Genomic DNA, 21902 nt, shown 5'->3' on the forward strand with positions numbered 1-21902 from the left:
TTCTAGACCTGGGTTAGTGAATCCTGCTGAGATAGTCCCCTATATATACTTTAACTCTTGTAAAGCCGTCACAACTCCAAGTAAGAAATGTGAAAAGGTGAGGGGGGAGTAAAAAGTGATCCCTGGATAATAAGTGCCCGTTCCACTGCAGATTACTTTGGATCGGATAGGAACGACACACTGTTCTCTACTAACTCTCCAGGAACCGGGAAGCTGGACAAAGAGAAAAGCTGGCTATACACCCTGGATCCCATCCTGGTGACCATCATAGCCATGAGCTCCCTGGGTGTCCTCCTTGGGGCCATCTGCGCGGGTCTGCTGCTCTACTGCACGTGCTCGTACGCCGGGCTGTCCTCGCGGAGCTCCACCACGCTGGAGAACTACAACTTCGAACTGTACGACGGCATCAAGCACAAGGTGAAGATGAACCACCAGAAGTGCTGCTCGGAGGCCTGATGGGTGCCTGGGGATCACCCTTGGCATTGTGCCTGGTGAGGTGGGCTGGCAGGGGGGTACTTTTTTGCTGTTTTCTATGGGAACTGAATGCCATAACAGGGAATGAGGGGAGCAGGAGTGAGGAGAGGCACTGCTCCTGCCACCAGCTCTTGCTGCCAGGTCACACTCCACCAGGACCGAGTGGCTTTCCTGCAAACCAGACTGTGCCAGGCGAGAGGGACTGAGCCCCTTGTTTGTTGGTTCATCTTCATTTTCTGCTGATGTGAATGGCTGGGATGTGGTAAGGGAGCCTGGTTTACCTTTTGGATGTGAGAAACTAAATGTTGATTGTTATTTCCCACCTCCTTTCTCTGGTAAGTTGCTGAGAAGGCTGAGGGATTTCTTTAGAAATAACACACACACACACACGGAGCCCCTGTCCATTTTAGTCTCCGTCCAGATATCATTGTAGGGATTTGTGCACTTCACACTAAGAACAGGAAGCTGCAGTTTGCGGTCCTGAAAATGGAAGCGTGTTGTTACCTTCAACTTTCCTTCTCCTGGTAGCAGGGGAAAGGTGGGATACTGGCTTTACTGTCAACAGTAACAACAGCACTTTCTGAAATCATTAAGAAACAAAATAGAAGGGAAACCCTATGTGTAGAAGCACCTCTTTGAGAAAAGCTGAAGAGCCTTAAAGTGATTTGTGAATAAGAGCCATTTATTAAATCCATATCTTTGATTGCAACAGCAGAGGCCTTCATCAGGAAGGCCTTTATTTGAATCTCCCACCCCTCTTGAGCCTGCCATTTAATTTTTGCTATAATGAGAAAATTGCAGCAAAGGAAAGATAGAGCCTGTCGGGTTGGTGGCGCTTAGGCAATGGCTTTGGGAAGGGGGCTTCACTTGGGGTTTGACTTAAGGTACAGTGCTGAGGCCTCTCCAAAGTGCCAGGAAGGGAAAATGAACAGGGAAGGAGGCTGGAGCCATGCCCACAGCCCTGGGGAGCCTGGCCATGGTGCCCACTGGCACCCCCTCACCCTCCTGATGCTCCCCTTGTCCCTGGAGCTGGGCGGTGTGAGCTGGTGCCACCAGCACTGCTGGACCAAACAGCTGCCACCACATCCCCTTTGGAGCAAAGCTGTGCTGCTCCTGATCAGTAGCAAAACCCCCAAGTTCTATCTGTGAGCTGTTTGTTTTTTTTACTTTGAACAAGTGCCTTAGAAGTATTTTTCCTCCAGCTGATGATCAGTGCTGTAGCAAATAGCAAGTGAGGCCTTCATCCTTCCCCACAGAATGCTCTTCTTCACCACTCTCTGCTGGTTAGAGCCCAGCAGAAATCTGGTCCTTCTACTTTCAAATGGTCTGGCTACATTGTGTGGCAGCTGGTACCTCTCCACTTACCACTGTGCTGTGGGACAGGAGTGTTATGAAAATAACTGAATGGAGAAAAAAAGAGTTGAAATGCTGAACCCCAAAACAATGCCTTCATTTCCAGTTCAGTACAGGTGGATCACCTCTATCAGCTTGCACATAGATAAATTAGAAACCTTTCTGTCATACTGGGTATGCTTTTCCAGGGGCTCTTTGGTAATACCTGGCATGTCCTGGTTTTTACATTTTACCTGGCAAGTAGTTTGGGGTGGGGATGGCATCATTTTCCTCGCCAACTGCTATTGACAAAGATGTGATGTGCTGTGAAGCTCAGTTTGCCCAGGCTCACAAACACATCGTGCAGGAGCCCAGGTGTTTGGGGACATGAGCAACATCTGGAGAGGAGATGAGCATGGACACGTGGGCAGTGCCACAGCTGCTCCTTGGCACTGTGGGAATAGGAACATTTGACTGCTGTTTCATGAAGAGGTCCCTCAGACAATAAGATTTTAGGGAAAAAACCCCTTCTCTGCTATGAGAAAGGTGCACATGTGCTGAGGGAGCAGAGAGAGCAGCTGCGTCACCAGCACCTCCGCGGTCGGTGTACGCACGCAGAGATGTGCACACAGAGCCTCCATTTCTCTAATTCACACTGTGCACCCGACAAAAACAGCAGTAAATGTGTCTCTGATTCTCCTTTCGAATCACCTTATTCCCTTTGGCCTTTTTCACAGACAAATTCCACAGGGGTGTTACTTTACTGTACAAAAGAAACAGAGGCAGTGAGAGGAAATGTACCAGACCATTTCAAAGCTGGATTGCTGCTGCTCAATGATTTCATTCCCTTCAAATCACCAGAGAAGGGAAGGATGAATGGAAAAGGACCATACAGTAGAAAAGCCAACTTAGGCAAACAATAGGTGAAAATATATAATTAAAAAGGTGATGTTATGGTGTCTAGTAGGCGTACAGAGAGAAGAGTTCATATATAGATATATTCAGAAATAGTGTGTTTGCACACGCACGTGAATTCTCTGTATGTATCGTGTATGTGACTTATTCCGTGGGACTGACTCGTGTTAATGTATCTCTTGATCTGGGGCAGGGGAGTACTGCTGACCTTGGCACTAAGGTGGCACGGGCCCAGCCCGTGTGTCCCTCTGGCCCCTGGCAGCTGGGGCAGGGCCCACGTGTGAGCTCGCCAGGCGAGAGAAGGCCAATCATGCTGCACAGCCAATACCTCACTTACCTCTGCCGGGTGCTTTACTGTTCTATGGAAAACTGTGTTTGATTGTAACTTCAACAGGGAGGGGGGGAAAGGTCATTGGTGCATTCAATTCATTGCATCCTCCTCTGCAAATAGATTAGGTTTGCTGATTGCAATTCCCTCTGTGAACTTCAGAAAAGGAAAAGAAAATCGGCATTAATGCCTTTGCTTAAATGGGCTGTTGCCTCCACGCGCTTCCCATGGCAGGACATGTTGCTAATGGGTGGGCTGTAGTTCTGGGTGACTTCATTTTGTGGGAAGGTGCTGGAGGTGAGCATGGGAATTAAACCATTAAGAAATTATATGCAGAAATGGAAATTCTCCAAGGTTTGCAGTTCAAGGTATTTGACCATTTACTGGCTGAGCCAGGACTTACGGACTTAAAGAGCTTTTACTGTGATTCTTCGGTGTAACAAACAAACAAAACAAAACAAAAAATAAAACTGTGTTTATATGATTTGTATAAAAACCTTTTAAAATTACTATTTAATAAACATTATGGTAGAGATTATGTTTCAGTGGCTTTTTTATTCATGAAAGAGCAGCAACAAGGAAACCAAACTGAAGAGGGCTGTGGGTAGCAGAAGCCCCAGCAGAATGAGGTGCAACTTGAGGCACGCAGGGCCATGCCCACTGCTCTCCTTTGCTGTGCACAGCTTGTCCCTTTGGATTACCCCAGGCTGAGTGGCACACCAAGGTGACATGCGGTTTTAACACAGATCCAGTGCACACACACATCATCTCCTATCAGAGCTGGGGATGGCTGGAAGCTGCTCTGGCCCAAAAGCAGCATCTGAGAGCAAACCCCAAAGTGGATGCAGGTCCTTTCCTGTCCCCCTGTACCATGGCCTAATGCTGCCAGTGATCCCAGAGAGGATCACTCTCACCAGTGCAGTTTTAGGCTAAAATTCATTTAGAAAAATTATTTAGAACTAAAGTGCACTGCTAGGGGCCAGCCTGTCACAGTTTGTCCATCTCAGGGTACAGGTGCTGGTATCCCAGCGTGTCCCTGTCCTAATTCTATGAACCTGCCAAAGTGGGCAGTGACTGGGTTGGGGTGGTGTTCTGCAGTTCAGCCCTGTTCATCACAAAGACAGTGGGGACTCCTGGCAAACCCCAGTGCCAAGCCTGGCTCCACATACTTGTCTTCTCCACCCTCCCTCTGCTCTGTCACACTGCCCTGGTGGCAGCCCAGGCCAGGGGAACCTCGTGTCTCACCTTGTCTCACAGGGGTCCTGGTACCCTGTAGCAGGCAGCCAGGAGCCACTGCAGGGCTGCAGAAAGGAGAAGTTGTGGGGCTGTACCTACAGCTTGGAAACTCTTGTTTATTTATGGGCACCCTGACAAATGAGAGCCAATCCATCAAGCTCTGAGCACCTTGAGAGCAAATGAAATTTTGCTGCCATCTCAAAGACAGTGACCCCCTCCCAAAGCGTTTGTGTTAAAGAGGGTCTTTAAGCGATGAAGGGTGGCTGGCAGCTTAGATGAAGATGACAGTGTAGCTGTAACCTTGACAGCTCTCCTCTCACCTAGGAATAAAGAACTGATGTGCAGATTGATACCTGGGGGAGAGGCTGTCAGGGAGCAGGACGGAGACGGCAGATAAGCGACTCAATCAGTGTCAGAGCTGTCCTGCCGTAACACCGCCTGTAAATCACTGCAGTGAGGGGGAGCTAACGCAGGCAGCAGAGAGCAGGTAATAGAAACACGGCCCACAAAGCAGATGTGTGCTCTGGCTGGGGTTAGACGCCTGTGAGCTGGGCTGAAGCTGCTGCCTGGGCACCAAGGGAGCCAGGTACCCACTTCAGGAAATTTAAATCTTCTGGAGTTTTTTTTTTCCGCACAAGCTGGGATTGCACGTGGATGGGGCTGCTGTGGAGCTGGCAGGATGGGGTGGGACCTGGAGTGCATTTGCCATGCACACAAAGGTACCCACTGCAAGCAGAGGCCAGACTGTGGGGTGCCATGGGGGGTGTTTCACGTGGCACAAGAGTAATCAGGGGCTGATTCAGGCTAATGAAATCTATTTCATCATTCTTGGGCTGCTCCAAGATGGGGATCCAGGCACTCCTGCACATCCTCTACAGCTGATTGCAATTGTGTGTGCACCCTTGCTGTTTCTCTTGCCCCTTCTTCTTTCAAATATTCCTTTTCTTTTGGATTTAATGGGAAATCTTTTCAAATAATGACTTGCTCTCTGGACAGCTGGGGGCTTGGCAGTAAGAGGAGCCCATGGGGCTGAGCTAATGAGTGGATTCGTAATTAATTAATTGCAGGCAGGTGCAAGTAGAGCCTCCCGTTGCCTCACTCTCTTCTGTCTCACTGAAGAACACCTCTGTCTATCACCAGCCATCCAACAGGACTGAGCAAAACCTGGTGCCAGCTTTGCTGTGGACAATGACTTTGGCAGGCTGACTGGTGCTTCACCTCCTTCCTGAAGGGACCACAGGGAGCCTGTCCATTGCCTCCATAATTTCCAGGCCCCCTGAACCCTGATGACAAACACCCATAAAGGCACATTCTCTCTATTGGGAAGGTCCCAATGGCCTCTTCCCATGAAAGCTGGATGGCTCTGTTCAATAGCTGCACTGAAATAATAGTTCACTTCTTCCCCCTTTACACCCCAAATGAACAAACCCACCTGGCCATGAGAAGTATTGGTAAACCCCCAGGCGCTGACTCCTGGTGAGCTGAGCACTGGGAACCTGACTGCACCAAGTGCCACCACTGCTGCATCCCTGCTGCGTCCCTGCTGTGTCCTTTCAGCCTTTCTGTGGCTGCTCAGCAGAGCCCTGTGGTGTAAATACAGAGGGTGACACTGAGTTTTGTTCTGTATGCATCTGTAGCAAAATTTGCATTCAATTCAATAGGTCTGTGTTGTCGCTCACACTGATCAGGTAGGACTAGGCTTTCCTATCAACTCCTGTTACATGCAGTGACCCATTTGAGGCAACAAACTCACCGTGTCTAAAGCAGTTTAATGGGAAAATAACTAATCCTGAATGTGTTGAGAGGGAATGACTCCTCTCCCCGCTCCTGTGTCATAACTCAGCTGCACTACTAATATCCAAAATGGAAAGCACTGCATTAAACACTCAGCAGCTCTGCCCCCGCCTCGGCCCGGGTGCCAAAAATCAAGGGAAGAAATACAGCTCTGCTTCCCTGTGCTGCAGCAGTGGCTGGAGGGCTGCAGGGTGAGCCAGCCCATGCTGGTGGCTCACGACTGTTTGCTGCAATAGATTCTGCTAACATTTCCTTGGTTAAATGTTTACAAACCTGGAGGAAATAGCTGTCCCAGATGTTGCTGATAATTTCCTATCAGATCCCTCCTGGCGCAGTGCAGGGCTGCTTTGTCACCCTTTGGATCAGCTGCCAATCTCATGCTTAATAACAGACTTGATTTCTCTACAAAAACTGCCCAAATTTCCAGCGCTGTTTTTGCCCTCCTGGTCTCTGGGGTTTATACAGAGTAGCTGGGTCCTGGCTCCCAGCCCAGCTCTCTGTGCAGCCCTGGAAGCAGAGTGCCTTCAGCAGAGGCGCAGGACACCTCGGTGATGGGCTGTGTTGAGCAACACAGCTGTTGCCAAATGCATTTCAACCTCATATTTTAAGAAGACATTCAATGTGCTTACCAAGGCTGGGGAGCCTTTCACACCACAGCAATAATCCAGCACTCGGCCATGAAATCCTCAGCACAGTGTCACATCCATCCCTTTCAGCAGAGAAGTTTCATTAACTTAGAGTGTGAAAAGTTTTGGAGAGCAAAAGTCTCTCTTCCCTCTGAGAGAAATAAGGATGATTTAAGCAGTCTGGGTGCATTTGAGATGGAGAGTGAGTCCCCCAGCTGACACATCAGAGGGAAAAACTGTAAGCCGAGGCTGCATTTATTAAAGAAGGAAGCTGAGGCTGTGCAAAGCCAACCTTTCTAAGCACTCCACGAGAGCATTTTAATAAAAAGCACAACAAGCCCACAACAAATCATGTCTTGAAAGAAAAAAAAAAAAGTCAATTCCTGTCAAGGTTTGAAGAATCGTTTGAGCTTAAGGAAAAGCGAATTCCTGCTCCGCTCGCCTCCCCTGGCCCCCTCTGCCGTGCGCGGTGCAAAGCCCCGGCAAACGCCGCCTGTGACACACCGCAAATCACGGCGGGAGCGGGGGGGCGCCCCAACCTCCGCGGGAAGGCCCGCACCAGGATTGAAGCTTAGAGAAAATGGAATTTATAGTCAAAGCATTAAAATATTAAAGGGCCTTAAAGAACAGCCATGAATCTGATTTCGGAGGGGGGTGGGACACAAGTCTGTCATCAGGCAGAGACAAACGGCTGCTGGACTTGACAAGTCACATAAATCTGGTGGAGGAGAAGAAATAAAGCCCAATCAGACCCAAAAAAAAAAAAAAAAAAAAAAAAAGGTGATGAAAAGATTTTAGGGCAAGAAGTGTGAAAAGGAGAAGGAAAGCTAAAGAAGATAAGGAGTTGAAAGCAGAAGAGTGATTATAAAAATAGCAGCAGAAGTACTGAGGGAGGTAGAGGAGAGAAATTATTTTAAATGGTCAGAAGTGCCCTGGTGGCATAGGTATTTTTGACAATCTTGCCCAATACTGCATGATTTTCTTGCACAGCAAGAATTTCTTGGGATGGCTTCAACAGCTCAGGTCTGCTCGGACAGGAGGAGGAGGAGCAGCCCCCACCACCAGACCAGCAGCTCTGAGCCCCCCGGCAAAGAGGGGTGGGCACAGGCAGCCCCATGCGGCCCCAGCGTCTCCGGGAGTGAAACCCCTCCATTTCCAGAGGCAGAGCAGCACTCACCAGGCCAATCCCCACATCCTGCCCCCCACAAGCAGCAAACCCCATTCCTGAACTGCCGCCTCCAGGCTGATCTCAAGAGCCACGGCCATTGCACGGGCCAGGCTGTGGAAGGTCTATTGTGCAAGAAGCCAGGCAGCGGGATGAGCCTGCCCGGCCCCACACCCTTCACCACACCTCACTGGGGACCCCTCCCGGGGGTCTCCCCCCGAGGCAGCCGTGCCCCACTGAGAGTGGCACAGCTGGGAATCAGCGCCTCAGGGGCTGCTGCCACACTGTGTGAGGAGAGACCGCAAACCCAGCCAGGAGCCGCAGCCAGGACCCGCTGTAAGTTGGGAAACAGTGTGCGCTGAGGACTGGATTTATGCAATGCTGTCTGTAAGCCAGCCCTCCCTCCGAAACACTAAACAAAAAACAACATTCAGATACATTTCGGAGGAAAACACAAAGCATCTGGTTCCCTTCGCTGGTGTACATAGCAAGAGAAAAGTTGGCAGTACATTTGCTTACCATAAAAGAGAGAGCTATGCAAAAAAAAGCCACATTAGAGTAGCGTTGCCCAAAACAGAGTTAAATGTCTGCCTTGTTTTGAACGTGCTCATGGTGGAAATGTGAGCAAAGGTCAGTCCAAATTAATGAGAACTGAAAATGAATTGGCTGTGCTGGGACTGGCACCCTGCCACCACATCTCGCCCGGCAATTCTTATTTATCCATTTATTTATTTTGTTGGATGAGGAGACATTCTGCAAACACATAGAAAACCAGGCCTGGCACTCCCTCCCTATGGGTGACACACACAGTTCCAGCCACGGAGATGTGGCACCCATCCCTGTGCTCCCCACGTCCCTCCCTGCACCCACACAGGCAGTGATTACCTGCTGAAGCAGTTAAAAACTTCTGTTTGTTGTGGTTTAGAGGAAAGAAGGGGGAAGAAAAAGCCAGTTCCAGTTCTGGCTTTCTTCCTGGAAAGCGAAAGCCATCTCAGTAACTCTTGCTTTGCTCTACTTCAAATACACAAGTACTCAGTGCCATTCAAGCAGTTCCTTCCAGCTGCAGCAGCAGCACACTCCAAAGGGATGGACAAACATGGAGGAAACATGCTGAAGTGGCCAAAGGCAAAGGCAGCTGCACAGTTAACCCTTCTCCATGGAGCTGTGTGCCTTGGGGATTCAGGGAAGGGGATGGTGCAAAGCACATTAGCCCACTTCCCTGGGATGAGGAGCCCCACCCTTGTCCTCATCAGCTCTGTGGAGGCCAGGTGTAGATACAGGTATCAGCAATGAGAATCCTAATCTGGGCCTAGTAGCATTATGGAGTGAGTCACAGAGTCTCACTTGGAATTGTTTTTCAAAAATAATTTTTTTTTCTTTTTTTCCAAAGGAAGAAGTTAGACCCTGAGCTTAGAAACAATGTTAGCCTCAATTTCAGAGGAAGAGATGGGTAAGAGGCCCCTTTAAGGCAGTTTCACATGTCAGCCACAGCCCATCCATGCTGCTGGCATTGCCCCAGCCGGGGCCACAGGCAGGCACGGGGCTCTGGGCACACACTGGATTAATTATCCCCAGGGGCCATCTTCAAACAGCCAGGGCTCTGCTGACAGTGCCATGGCCAAAGCTCATTAAAACAGAACAGTGCCACGCCTGGGAACAGCAGTGTGCTGCTCTGGGATAAAACAATTCCAAGAGTGATCTGCAGTCCCTGCCATGCAATGATGCCAGACCTCAGCACATGAGCAGGGGGCTGTAATGGGACCTGCAGCTGAGCAGCTCTAAATCAGGATCTATTTCAAGGGCTAAGGAGGACAGTGAAGCTGGCTGGAATGGTGGAGGGTTTGGTGGGTGGTTTGGGAGGGTGGGAAGGGCTGCTGTATCTTGCATTTCTGGATATCCAGTATCACAAACAGGACATTGCTCAATGACTTAAAAAATTAACACCTCTGCCTGAGGTTATCAGCCTCAGGATGATGACAAGGTTGTGAGCACAGCAATGTTGCTGGAATTGAAGAGATTCTGACTCGTGAATAAGATTTGATGCTTTCCTCAGATACTGGAGATGAAGGAAAGATAATGCTGATGAAGTGCAGGGAGCCACACACAGCCACAGTGACTCATCACAGCTTCCCAGGTGACTTTGCAGTTTGGGGAAATATTAGCACAAGTTTTAACAAGCGTTCCTCCTGATGCCAAAGGATGCCCTGATGAATTTGGATGGCAGTAATAGGGTACTGGGCTCTTCTGACCAGGCAAGGGCACAGAGTTCTCCTCTGGGCATACAGGGATATTCACATCCTAAAAACCTCTGGTTAGGAGACCCAATGTGCATTATGACATTATCTTGACAGAAACAAACACTTCTTATTCAAACAAGCTGCCAATTATAAACTAATTATAAACCACCTCCAGCTGGCATCCCTATTTATCCCAGGGGGACACACTTTGGCTTGGCCTGCAAACATGGACGGCACTGCCAGTCCTTTGCCTGTACCCAGCCTGGCATCCTGCACCTCTTCCCTAAACACAGGGAACCACAGGATGTGGCCCACTGCAGGACAAGGGCAGGGAGACCTGTTCCTCCTGGCTGCCCCCCTGCCCCACAGTCCCCACGTGGAGGGGCTCCACAGACACAGCCCAGGACACCCACCTGCATCCACACAAAGAAGTCACAGCCTGCAGGTGAATATCCTCACATGGGGAAGGAGGCTTCCAGCAGCTGCTGCATCATTCATGGTGAATGGGTGGTGAGGCTGGAGCTTACATCTCCTGGACATACTGCCTAATATCTGAGTCAGAAATGTTAGCTAGGCTCTTAAGAGTAAACTTTTGTTTGCACTTTCAGAGGAAGAAGATACAACCAGAAATTGTATCTTAAAAAAAAAAAAAAAAAGAAAAAAAGAAAAAAAAGAAAAAAAAGAAAGAAAAAGAAAGATAAATACAATCCATTAGCAAATTAAATAAAATCAAGGCTGGGATTGTGTTTCGGTAGCACTGGCTTTTGCAAGAGCCCCACGCTCCAGCCTCAGAGGTCACTGGCAAGGCAGGATGCTGCCTTTGTACTGCTCCTTTGGTGCTCTGCTTTACAGTGGAGATTAATTTAGAAAAAAGAAAAAAAGGACCATTTAAAAAAAAGCTCACCCCTCTCTCTCCTCCACCACCCTCCCCAAGCAGTGATGGGGGATAATGAACTGCTGGGACTGTCATCCAAAGAGTGCTTAATGACAGTATTCACTCTGTGTGTGTAGCATTGGCTGTTCTCAGAGCTCTCATTATGAATAGTTTTCAAGCTGTTTTGACTATTTTCTGTTACAAAGAGGAACTCACTGCTGGCTGCCTATTTTCATCACTGAAGCTGGCCAATGTAATCCACACGGAGCTGTGACACCATGGCCAACAACCAATGCTCCCATTCTCTCTCTTCCAATTCATGGCGGTGGAGAAGGGCCAGGCTCTCCTTCCCTGTCCCTTGCCTTCTCTCCACTGCTTCTTTTTTGGGCTCACACTCTGGTTTTGCAGGTGATGCTTCTCTAAACTCTCTGACTGTAGTGTCCCAAGTCACATCCCCTCGTGGATGGGGATGTGTTGGACCCATGGGTGTTCATGGCACTGCGGAGCCTGCGCCTCCCAATGTCCACTTTTGGGGGCTGTGAGTCCCCACTGCAGGCTTGGCAAGGGGAAGGGGACCCAGCCTGAGCTTCATCTGTGCCGCAGAGACACCAAGAAGATGCGCTAAAGCAATCTGTTCTCCCATCTTTTCGCAGGCCCTTTGCCGTGAGACACAATATTTCGGAGGGGCAGCTGAAATCTTGCTGGTGTTAATTTAGTTTCGGTCTGCTCACTGTTAACTTCGGGCTCGCTGTGCTTTTTGTGGCTCCCTTTCTTTAAAGAAAGCTTATTTCTCTTCAAACAGGGCGAGAAGCAGCTTGGCACCACAGACACTTTAAAGATGTTTGAACATTTGCAAGAGGAAGCAAACACATTTTTTAAATATTATGAAAAGCACCTTGAACAACAACTTCTCAGCAAGATCCTCTCTTGGGCTCCATCCTTTGCTGCAGGAGCCCATCACTCAGTCTGGGAGCAGCTGAGACTCAGTGCATCCTTCCACACTTCTGTGCTGCATCTCAGAATCCTTTTTGGGCAGGCCATCCCCAGGGCCAGCACAGGGACTCAGGGCACAGAGCAGGAGATAAGCAGGATTCTTCTGAATCCCAGTATTATTAAAAATTATGAGGGATAGTCCACAGCAGCTCCTTTCTGCATCCATACTCAACTACCGGCCCTGAGGCTCATAAAAATAAAGACAAAAATTAATTCACAACATATTCCAGCATTGCCAAGCGAGCAGTGGTTCCTGAGCCACCCCTGGGCCTCTCTGAGGTTTTCAGGTATTGTTTCACTGTACATCATTTCGTGTACGTACATAAAATTGGGATATGACTTGTCTTTGTCTTGCCCCAAATGAGGCTTTCATATCAAATCCTTGATTTCCTGGTCAACATAAAACTTGAGGGGTGGTTTTATTTTGAATGAATTGTGAGGAAAATTAGGGGTAGCTAAGCACAAAAAATTTACATGCCTGCTACTGTCCAGAAATAATATAGTGTTTTTTTTCATGAAAAGCCTTTTTCTGGCTAAAAGCCTTTCCTTTCTAGTATTCTAACTCTGCACATACACATCAGTCTTCACTTGTCTTCTTGTCCCTTCTGACACAGTGCCACGTTCCTCGTGTTTCTCCACTGATTTTTCTTGGTAGAGCCGTGTCCCTGCCAGCTGCCTGGACACAAGCACACAAATCACAGCCTGCAGGCATGGGAGCACTGATGGCCAGCAGGGACCATTAGATCATCTCACCTGACCTTCCCTGATGCAGGGCTGGGTCTGACATTCAATTACTCCTTACCAAGCCTGGTAACTCCTGCTTGGCTCGAGTGTGTGGGGCAGAAACGTGTCCTGTCTGCATCCAAATATATCAAAGGCAAAGGAACGCACAGCTTTCCTGGGTAGTTTAATCTTTATTAACATTCCCTTTTTAAAAGGTCTGTTTGATTCACAATTTGAATTTGTCTGGCTTCAGCTTCCAGGTGTGGGCTTGTGTGATGCCTTTCTCCTCTAGATTAAACAGCCTTTTAATACCTGCCTTTCTCTCCCCATGAAGGTACCTCACACAGCACAATTAAGTCACCTCTTAATCTTCTTTTTAATAAGCTAAACAAGCTGAGCTCCTCCAGTTTCACACTGTAAGACATTCCCCCAGCCCTTCCTAAGGATCAAATCTCTAATTCTTCCTCATCCCATGCTGGGGGGATGTGTGGTGAGGCAGCCCTGTGCAGCTGATGAAATTAGGCAGCTTGCAGGAGATGGCAGCTTGTCTCTGCTGCCTGCTGCCCCAGCCAGCCTATATTTATGGGGAGACTGCCTAGGGGTGTCCAGTGACATTTCACACCCTTCCGGGGACACCTCCCACCAAGTTCCCCAGCTGAGCAATGGGAAGGCAGTACCACAGCTGGCCCCACATGTACATAGTAGATGCCAGACAACCAACAAAATTTAAGGCTGTTTCCTAGTGTGAGGAATTTGTGATGTTCCTAGAGCCACTACCACACCAAGCCTTCCCCATCAACATTAGCCATGGCTGAAATTCACAACTCTCCATGGTTTCAAGTGGCTTCCTCAAGTTTTAAGCCTTTTCTCTTTCAACATTTACCGGGAGGAACAATAAAACAGCATAGGCAAAAAATGGAAGCCAACGCACATGCAATGCTGCACACACATTATTGGCAACAGTCATAACTTTTGATCCATTTTTTAATATGTTTCCTTCTGAACTGGAGCCCAAGTGCCCCAGCCAGTGCGTGCAGGGATGGGGATATTTTGGATGATGCAGCTTTACAGCCAGCCAGCCAGCCCACAAGATGGATTTTAGCCACAGGCTTCAGCAATACGATTTCACACAGCGTTATAACATTTTAGCTGGGAGAGCAGGCAGGGCCCCTCACGCTCTCCACCGGGTATTTGTCCTGCCTGCGAATCAATTACAGCAGCCACTGCGTGCATTAGGATTGCTGCTTGGCACCTATTTCAGCCCTGATATATGTTGCTGTGCTCCGCAACAAACGACTCAGATAAACCTCCAGGAGGTCGTGTCTGTCAGCAAGGTTTTTATTAGGTGAGTCGTGCCCGTTCTCACAACAGCAGGGCTACCTGGCAGAAAATTGTAAGCTGTTTCCCTTGGAGGGGGCGAGCCCTAAATGAGCTTCCTGGTCTCACTTTGGGAGCACACTCAGATATTAAAGGGACTAGAGAGTATCATTACTGCCAGGTGATAAAAACAACCACTATTTGGGAAGACTGATGGCCTTTGTAAAAGCTCCCAACAGAAGCTTCATTCTGCACAGTGGATAATAACAGCCGTCTTGGGCTGAAATCCCAAAGCAGCTGCATTTTCCAAGGCTACAAAAGTGACTTCAGGATTCCTGGCGCCACATTGCTCAAGCATCACTTTTTGGCAGTCAGAAAGCCCAAGAGCAGTTAATATTCTTCAATGATCGCAGCTTAAAGATGTCATCTGCTCTTTCCCCACTTGCAGCTCTGCTTTCGGGATTGCTTTCCTGTCTCAGCAAGGGTGCAGGAGCAGAGGCTACCTGGGGCAGGAAAACCAGCAAACACAACTTGCCCCTTGCAATGGGAGGAGGAAGGTTTAAGTCTAACTCTCTACCACTAAAGTAGCTGCCAGCTTGCATTACGACATCATGAGGACATCATTGCACCACACTACAGACATGACCTTGCACGACAGCTTGTGCTCTGGGAGCAGGCTGCACCATCTGGTACCATCTCCAGCCCATTCTCACTATTTGCAGTGCCCTGCCTGGCAATCACACCTCCCTGACCACTGGTCCTGGGGCAAGGCGCAGGCTGGGACATCCCATTTTCCTTCCACTCTCTTGGCCATGGCCACGCTGAGCAAGCTGTTCCAGCTGAGAAATAGCCAACCTGCATAGGAGCTACTGGAATCTTTCCAGGGTTTTGCCAGTCCTTCAACCAGGGCTCCTCAAAAACACAGAGCTGCCCCCAGCTCTCCTGGGTGCTGATCAGATGCCCACTGATCTACCAAGCAATTTAACCATGCAGTTAATATCTATGGCCATTTCCTGCACCCCTTTCCCTTCCCCTTCCCACATCCCTGGCCCCATGGGTGACCCTGTGAGAGCCCAGAGGGAAGGTGGAGCAGCATTGGGATGTGGTGAGGCCATGGTGTGCCATCACCCCACCCATGGGGCTGTCCACTGTGGCAGACCCAGCAGCCTGGAGAAGGGTCTAAGTGACAGGGACACCTCTCATCGGTGCCTCAGAGCAGAGGCTGAAATGGGGGCAACATTCACCAGAGCACAAATAACAAAGCCACAACACATTTCCACTCTGCCCCACTCGTGCCCCCCTTGTCAGCACAGGGGTGTCAGGTGTGAGGGTAGGGTGCTGGCCAGCTGCTTGCTGGGCTGGGGGCTGGGCACAGCAGCCACAGGCTGGCTCCTGTACCAGAGCTGCCCCACATGGGGGACTAGCTTCAGATTGCTTTCACAACAAGGTGCCCCATTGCCAGTGTCACTTGCATTCATCCCTGACACCTAGTCATCCAGCTCAAGTGCTTTCTTCTACATTGATTTTCTTGGCTGTTTTCTCTAGATGAAGATTTTCTGAAGACTGCTGGTTCCCTTTGTAACCTTTCAAGAGTCCTCTCTGTATGAAGTTCTCTTCACATCATCTCCAAGATATGCAGGCAATAAAGTCAGAGCAGATTTACGAGTTTGAGAATCTCATTATATCTATCTACCCATCAGGAAAAGGAGTTGTCTTTAAGAGGCAGGGGATGGATTTTGCCATTACCTATTGTTTAAAAAGATGAAGAAACCCTCTTCAGTCCTTCCCAACCACCACTGTATAAAAACATCCTCTGAATTCACCAAGCATAATGCCCGCCTATGCCAACATCAGGACAGAGTGCCACAGCTCCTTGGAAAGATGACAGCACTCAACTCCACATCTGTGCATCTCAGCCAAGCACCTCAGCTGGCTCCAACTTCAGGACCAGCCACAATGCTGCTGTGGATGACAATCATTCCAGGCAAACTGTGCTCCTGGAGCCCTGCTAGAGACAAGTTAGAACAGCTTGTGAAGGACAATGGCAACTCACTGTCTGCCTGTGTAGGTGAACACGCTTAGCAAAACTCAGGGTGGGACAGGGACATATGGTGCCCATGCCCTTACAGGTCCCCAGAAGCATGACACCATGCCCATAAAGCTATGCTTTATGGTTTGGCTATGAAGCCCAAATAGGACAACCATCCTACCTCCATCCATCCCATCATAGACCCCACAGTGCAGCCATCCACCCTGGCAACAGCTTGCCATGAAGGACAAAGGCTGCAAGCAAACCAGGAAGAAGAAAGAGCACCAGGGAGACTGAGTTTTCAGAAGTCAGGCACCAGGAAAGAGGTGACAATCCCCTGTCCCACCCTACCCAGCATTGAAACCACTGCCCTGATGAGCCCTCACAGCAAGCGCTCACTCCCAGGCTCCGTGGGAGCAGTGCAGCCAGCTCCCTGCCTGTTCCCATGCTCTCCACTCTGCTTTCCCAGCAGCCAGGCCAGCTCTCCTCCAGGGAGCTCCCATCTGTGCCTGTGGGGATGGGGGTCTGCACCAGGAAGGGCTGACACTGGAGACACTCAGAGGCAGAAGCTCCTGGGTAGTGCTGCAGAGGGTTAAACAAGCGCATTAGCAGGATGCAGCCTGGCGGATCATGGTAATGGGTCATGTGTTTGCCATGTTCCTCGACCACATCAGTCAGGGATTTGTAATGGCTGAAGTCCCCACTTGGGAAATACATTTTCCAGGCATGGTTCCAGCCAAAAGGCAGCTCTGCAGCCCTATTGTGAGCACGATTTTGCAGCTTATTTGCAAACGGTCAGAGACCTATTTAGCATTTCTCCCAGCCCAGATCATTCCTAAATTGCTCAGCAGCCCCTGCTGTGCTCAGTCTTGGAGATGGAGAAGCCCTTGGGCTCATCCCAAAGTCTGTGCTGAGTTACTTTGTCCAGAGCAGGTTGGGAGGGGGCAGCAGGATGTGGCAGACATCTGACACAAAATTGTGGCTTCTGCAAGGTCAGCAGGGCTTTGGTCAGCAGCTTACAGCCACGTTTTCAGCTTGAAAATGCTGGTGTCTAAGGCCTTCAGACACTCCCTGCTCTGTTTCACAGACCTGGAGCCTCTTTCTCTGCAAACAAAACAAATCAGTTTTGATCTTTCCCATCAGCCTCTTTTGCAAACACACATCCCGTGCGACATCTCTGCTCATACATCAAAACACTTGGAGAAACAAAGCAGAAACCTGTCAACTAAAAAATTAATTAGGATAGAACCCTGATTCTGAACAAATAAGTAAAAACCCCACCTCCCTCCAGCTCTTTAAACAAAAATCTCCATGCAAGGATTAACTGCCAGTGAGCAGTAACAGCCATTTCGCTTGAAAGGTGACTAGTCTGTAGCTGAAATGTCAGAGTTTACTTCACAAACACCTTTCTGGTTTTTTGTTGTTTTGTTTTTTTTTGTTTTTTTTTTTTTTTTACAAAAGAAGAGGTGAAAAGCCCACCTGTCACAGCATATGTCACAATTGAGACTGCCACAATACACTGAGTATCACCATACAATTTCAGAAGGCTTTAAGCATTTGCCCATAAAGAGTAACACCATACCCCATCAGAAGGCTTCAGGCATCTTCCCATAGAGAGCAATATCATACCACTTCAGAAGGCTGCAAGTGTTTACCCTTCTTGTTCTTTAGCCCAATCTTTTATACCCTCATATTGATGCATTGTGTGTGCCCTCTGTTCCCTTTGGTGATTGGTCAGTGCACCTGGGCACTCCATGGCTCATTACCTTCAATGCTGTTCACCTGCTGCTCACAGCTGTAGCACACTGGGGATGAGGGCACAGCCCCACTCCCAATCACCACAAACTGTGTGCCTACACGGTAGGTACACCCTTGGCCATTGCAAATCCTCACTGTTGTATGAAGCAAAACACTACGTCCCATCTGAAAATATTAGTTTGTGATGATATTTTGTCTCATGCTGATCTAATTTCTGAGCTGTGGTGAGGCACATCCTGTTCAAAAAGTCACTGTATGTGTAGGACTAAATCCAGGCCCTGATGGAATGGGACTCCCCATCTGCAGATCCCTGGCCTTGGTTGGACTCTGTGCTGGGGATGCAGCTGTGCTTTAGCACCACCCAGACCCTGCAGCCCAGAGCAACCACCTTGCTCTTGGGCTGAGTGAGCCTGCAGCAGATGAGAGGCTGGCCGTTCACAGCTACTTTAACCCCTGCAAACCTCTTGCCAACAACAGCAGCTGAGGCCAGGAGCATTTCCACGAGCCATGCCAGAGGAGGAAGGCCTTGGAAGGGAGTGGCTGTGGGGCACTGGCTGAATGGCAGCCGGCAGCAGAGGTGCTGGAGCACTGCACGAGCAAGTGCTCAGCACAAACCCAACAGCCCCCCAGCCCAGCTGCTCCCAGGCCACCATGCCAGCAAATGGCCCAATGCCACAGTGTGGGACTCCACAATGTCCCCGTGGTCCCAGTGATGGGACAGCAGCAGTGACATTGGAGCATCTTACTGGTTCTGAGCTGAAAGGAGACAGGGAGTTGTGGCCCACTGTAGGCTGGCAGTGACCACTACCAGCACACCAGCTTCTGCCTCTTCCCTTAGCACAGCATAAAATACAGCTGATAGAGGAGTTTTGGTGCAATCTACAGACAGATTTCAGTGCAAGAGTCAGCAAAAATGTCTTCTGCTTGGAAAAAAAAAAAAGCCAATCAGGAGCAGAGACAAAGTCTGATTTAGAAGAGAAGGGGGAAAACCAATCTACAAAGAAAAGAGACAACAGTTTTGGCCAACACACCATGGCATCCATTAAGTAAAACAACCTGTCATTTGCATTCACTTGGCAAGTGACTAGACCTGAACTTGGCTGAACACTTGATGATCCACCATTACTTTCCAGGGAGAAGGTTGAAATATTTCTATTCCTATTCATTAGGCCAAAGTAATTCTCTTAATGCCACTGAACCAGCCATGGACAAGATGCTGCACATAATGTCATTGGCAGTGTTGCTAAATGAAATCCCTCTGCAAGCAGTCAGGGGAATCAATACTCACAGTAATTTGTCCTTCCAAGTTTTCCTCCCACGCCATCTTATTTGTGGTGTCAGCCTGTGCCAGCTCCATCTATCTCAGCCATGTGTGGGGCATGGAGGGTCCTGGGGCTGGGTGGGTGCCCCAGTTAGGTGCTCTGCCTCTGCTACTCTCCTCCATTTAGGAGCTGCCTCCCAGACTCATGGGCAGCACCTCTGTATGGCCCAATATGTTGTTATGGGGCAGGCAGGCTTTGTTGTAGGACTGATCAGAGCCAAAAGAGAGAAATGAGGTGCTCTCCCCTGGCTCCTTCCAGTACAAAGGGCTGATTTTATAATACATATCAGAATAGAATCATGGCTTTTTCCAGTAATTGGAAATACAGCAAAGCCTTCATTAAATTATTAGCCAGAAATTCAGCTTCTGTTAGACGATGCTGCCACACCACGGCAAACATATCAGGCCATCAGTGAGCGCAGGGCCCAGGGAGAACCCAGCCCTCACACATTAGCTGCAGTAAATCTTTATTGCTTCCTGAGCCCTTGCTTTGGAACACATTAAACATCAATATCGCAGCACTCAATGCCACCCAATATTATATCAAATCATTAGCAAAAGGTTAATCATTACAAGAAGAAGAGGTCTCAGATGACAAAACACTCATTTCCTACGTGAAAGCACTACCATTAGCACAGCAGCACAAAGGTTTGGGCTCGGTGGCACTGCACACTACCTGAATGTGCCATCATGACTGGTGGGTGTAGGTAGGAGGGCTCCTGTCTGTCCACAGCCAGAAGAAGGGACATGCCCAAGGGACAGACAAGTTCCATCCAAATCCCCATCTTCCCCAGCCAGCGTGTGAGCCAGCTCAGTGGCAGAAGCCTCCCCCAGGATTCGGCCTGAAATGGGATTCCAGTTGCAGCCGCTGTCACCCTGCAGCGCAGCCAGCCAGGAGCCCTGCAAACCCAGGGAGGTCTGCACAGCAGGAGGGCCCCTTCAGAGTTCTGTCCTGTCATAAAAAAATATATATTACCAAGTTCAAACCCTTGTGTTTCTTTTCTGCTGGCATAATAACTTTGAAATGTATTATTGCTGAGACACTCGCCTCTCTCTCTCTGCCAACAACTCCCTGGAGAACAGCACTAGCAGAAGAAAAAAACTTTTTACAGCTTCTTCATAAAAGAAGTCAGCAATCCACTGGACCTAATCAACTTTTCCTAGAGATGATGGAAACAGAGCTTCAGCTGCAGTACACAAGTAGAACCTCACTGGTATGCCACAGAGAAGTCTCCGAATGTGCTCTCTGTCTTAGCTGGTCTCTGCCATGGAAGCAAAAGTTTGTGTTGCTGCCTCCTCTTCCATCTGTGCTAGGGAAGGGTGAAGGACTAACATTGAAGTCTAGGAAGAGCTAATAGGAATAGAGAAGCATTTAAGTAAAACCACTCACACTATAGATCTCTCCTCACCAGGTCAGCCTGCCAATGCATCAGCACAGCTGGAGGGTATGTGTGAAGAGAACCCACAGCTGATTTAGGATAGCAGCCCAAATCAGGTGGTTTTAGGCTGCTCTTTTCACTCAGCCACAAAACACTGGTGCCAGAAATCTCAACAAGAGCCACATTAGTGGCTGGTCTTTCCACCGCCAGGAGCTGTGTCATCTGCAGGAGAAGACTTCCATTTCAGAGAGCACCTGATGGCCTCTGAGCTAATCTTCCCTGCTCCCAGAGATATAGGCAGCCACAGATGTGCTTAGAACTTTGATTATTTTTTTAAAATCATTTGAGAAATCATCTTGCCAGGGAACAGTTGGAAATGATAGTCCTAAGCAGCTCAGAGGCAGCTCAGCTGGCAGACTTCAAAACAGGGCCATTGTATTAAGCATTTAAACTGGAAAAATTAATGGTTTGGCAGTGAGAGACTAGATCAAAAACTGATGCTGTCCTGGGGTTTTGCAAGTAGGCAAGGACCAAGGGCACAAGGTGAGGCTGAGCTGGCCCAGCATGCTGCTCAGCTCTGCAGAATGGGGGCTGAGCCAGGTAGGGTGTCCCTGCCATGGGCAGCTCGGACCCCAGCCAGCAGCACCCTGTGTCACTTGGCCTTGCTGAGTCCTGGTTCCCCTCATCTGTCACCAGGGACACCAGCACACTCTTACCTGGCAGCACGCTGGGGAGTGGGAGAGCATCCCAACATGGAGTGGGAGAGCATCCTGCCCAGCAGGTCAGGGATCTCAGCCCATGCTGCAAAATCTGGATCCCAGTGTCATTGTCTCTGGGGTGTGTGCTGGCTGCAGCAGCAGCAGTGGGCAGCTACAGGCACCTGAGAAACCAAGTGTGTGAGGCAGCGGTTTGGGGCAGACCACAGGGGACTACTTCTTCCTTTCCTCCAATTCCTAGTGGAGAAATAGAAAGGCAAGTGTAATCAATTTGGCGTGTATCTATTTACTATGAGCACATACAAAAGACTCATAACAGATCTCCTCCCCCACCTTTGGCAGCCAGCCTACATGTTGGCAAGCAAAAGATGTTATCTTAAAGATTCACTGCAATACCCTGAGTCATGCTGGAAGTTTGAATCCACCAGGAAGCCTGCTGAAGTCAAGGTCCTAGTGCAGGGACGCTGCCTTCCTTTTTTATTGCTCACAGCACTGGGTGGGGGGCTCACGGAGAGCAGCACTGCACCCCCTCGTTCCAAAGAGTGGGACCAAGATTACAACAGCACCGCTTCACTGAAATTCTGCTTCAGCCAACTGGGCTTTAACAGGAGCTCCAGCTAAACCTCACCTTGCTTTGCACGGCCCCAGGGGACAAGGCAAGTGAGGTTGCTGCCGTGGCTGCCTT

General features: G+C 49.2%; 1 protein-coding gene across 2 annotated transcripts in view; it reads left to right on the plus strand.

Moving 5' to 3' along the window:
- The window catches only part of NRP2 (neuropilin 2), an 88514-nt gene extending 84930 nt beyond the window's left edge, over positions 1-3584 (plus strand). Inside the window, exon 17 of one of the 2 annotated variants that reach the window (XM_063162319.1) lies at positions 152-3584. In XM_063162319.1, the coding sequence (XP_063018389.1) occupies positions 152-456 (305 nt within the window). In that variant the 3' untranslated portion in view covers positions 457-3584. The remainder of the gene's footprint in view (positions 1-151) is intronic. The other variant, XM_063162320.1, reaches the window with a different exon arrangement.
- Positions 3585-21902: the final 18318 nt, after the last annotated feature.

This window comes from Melospiza melodia, chromosome 8 (genome assembly GCF_035770615.1).
Source record: "Melospiza melodia melodia isolate bMelMel2 chromosome 8, bMelMel2.pri, whole genome shotgun sequence".
Classification (NCBI taxonomy): Eukaryota; Metazoa; Chordata; class Aves; order Passeriformes; family Passerellidae; genus Melospiza; species Melospiza melodia.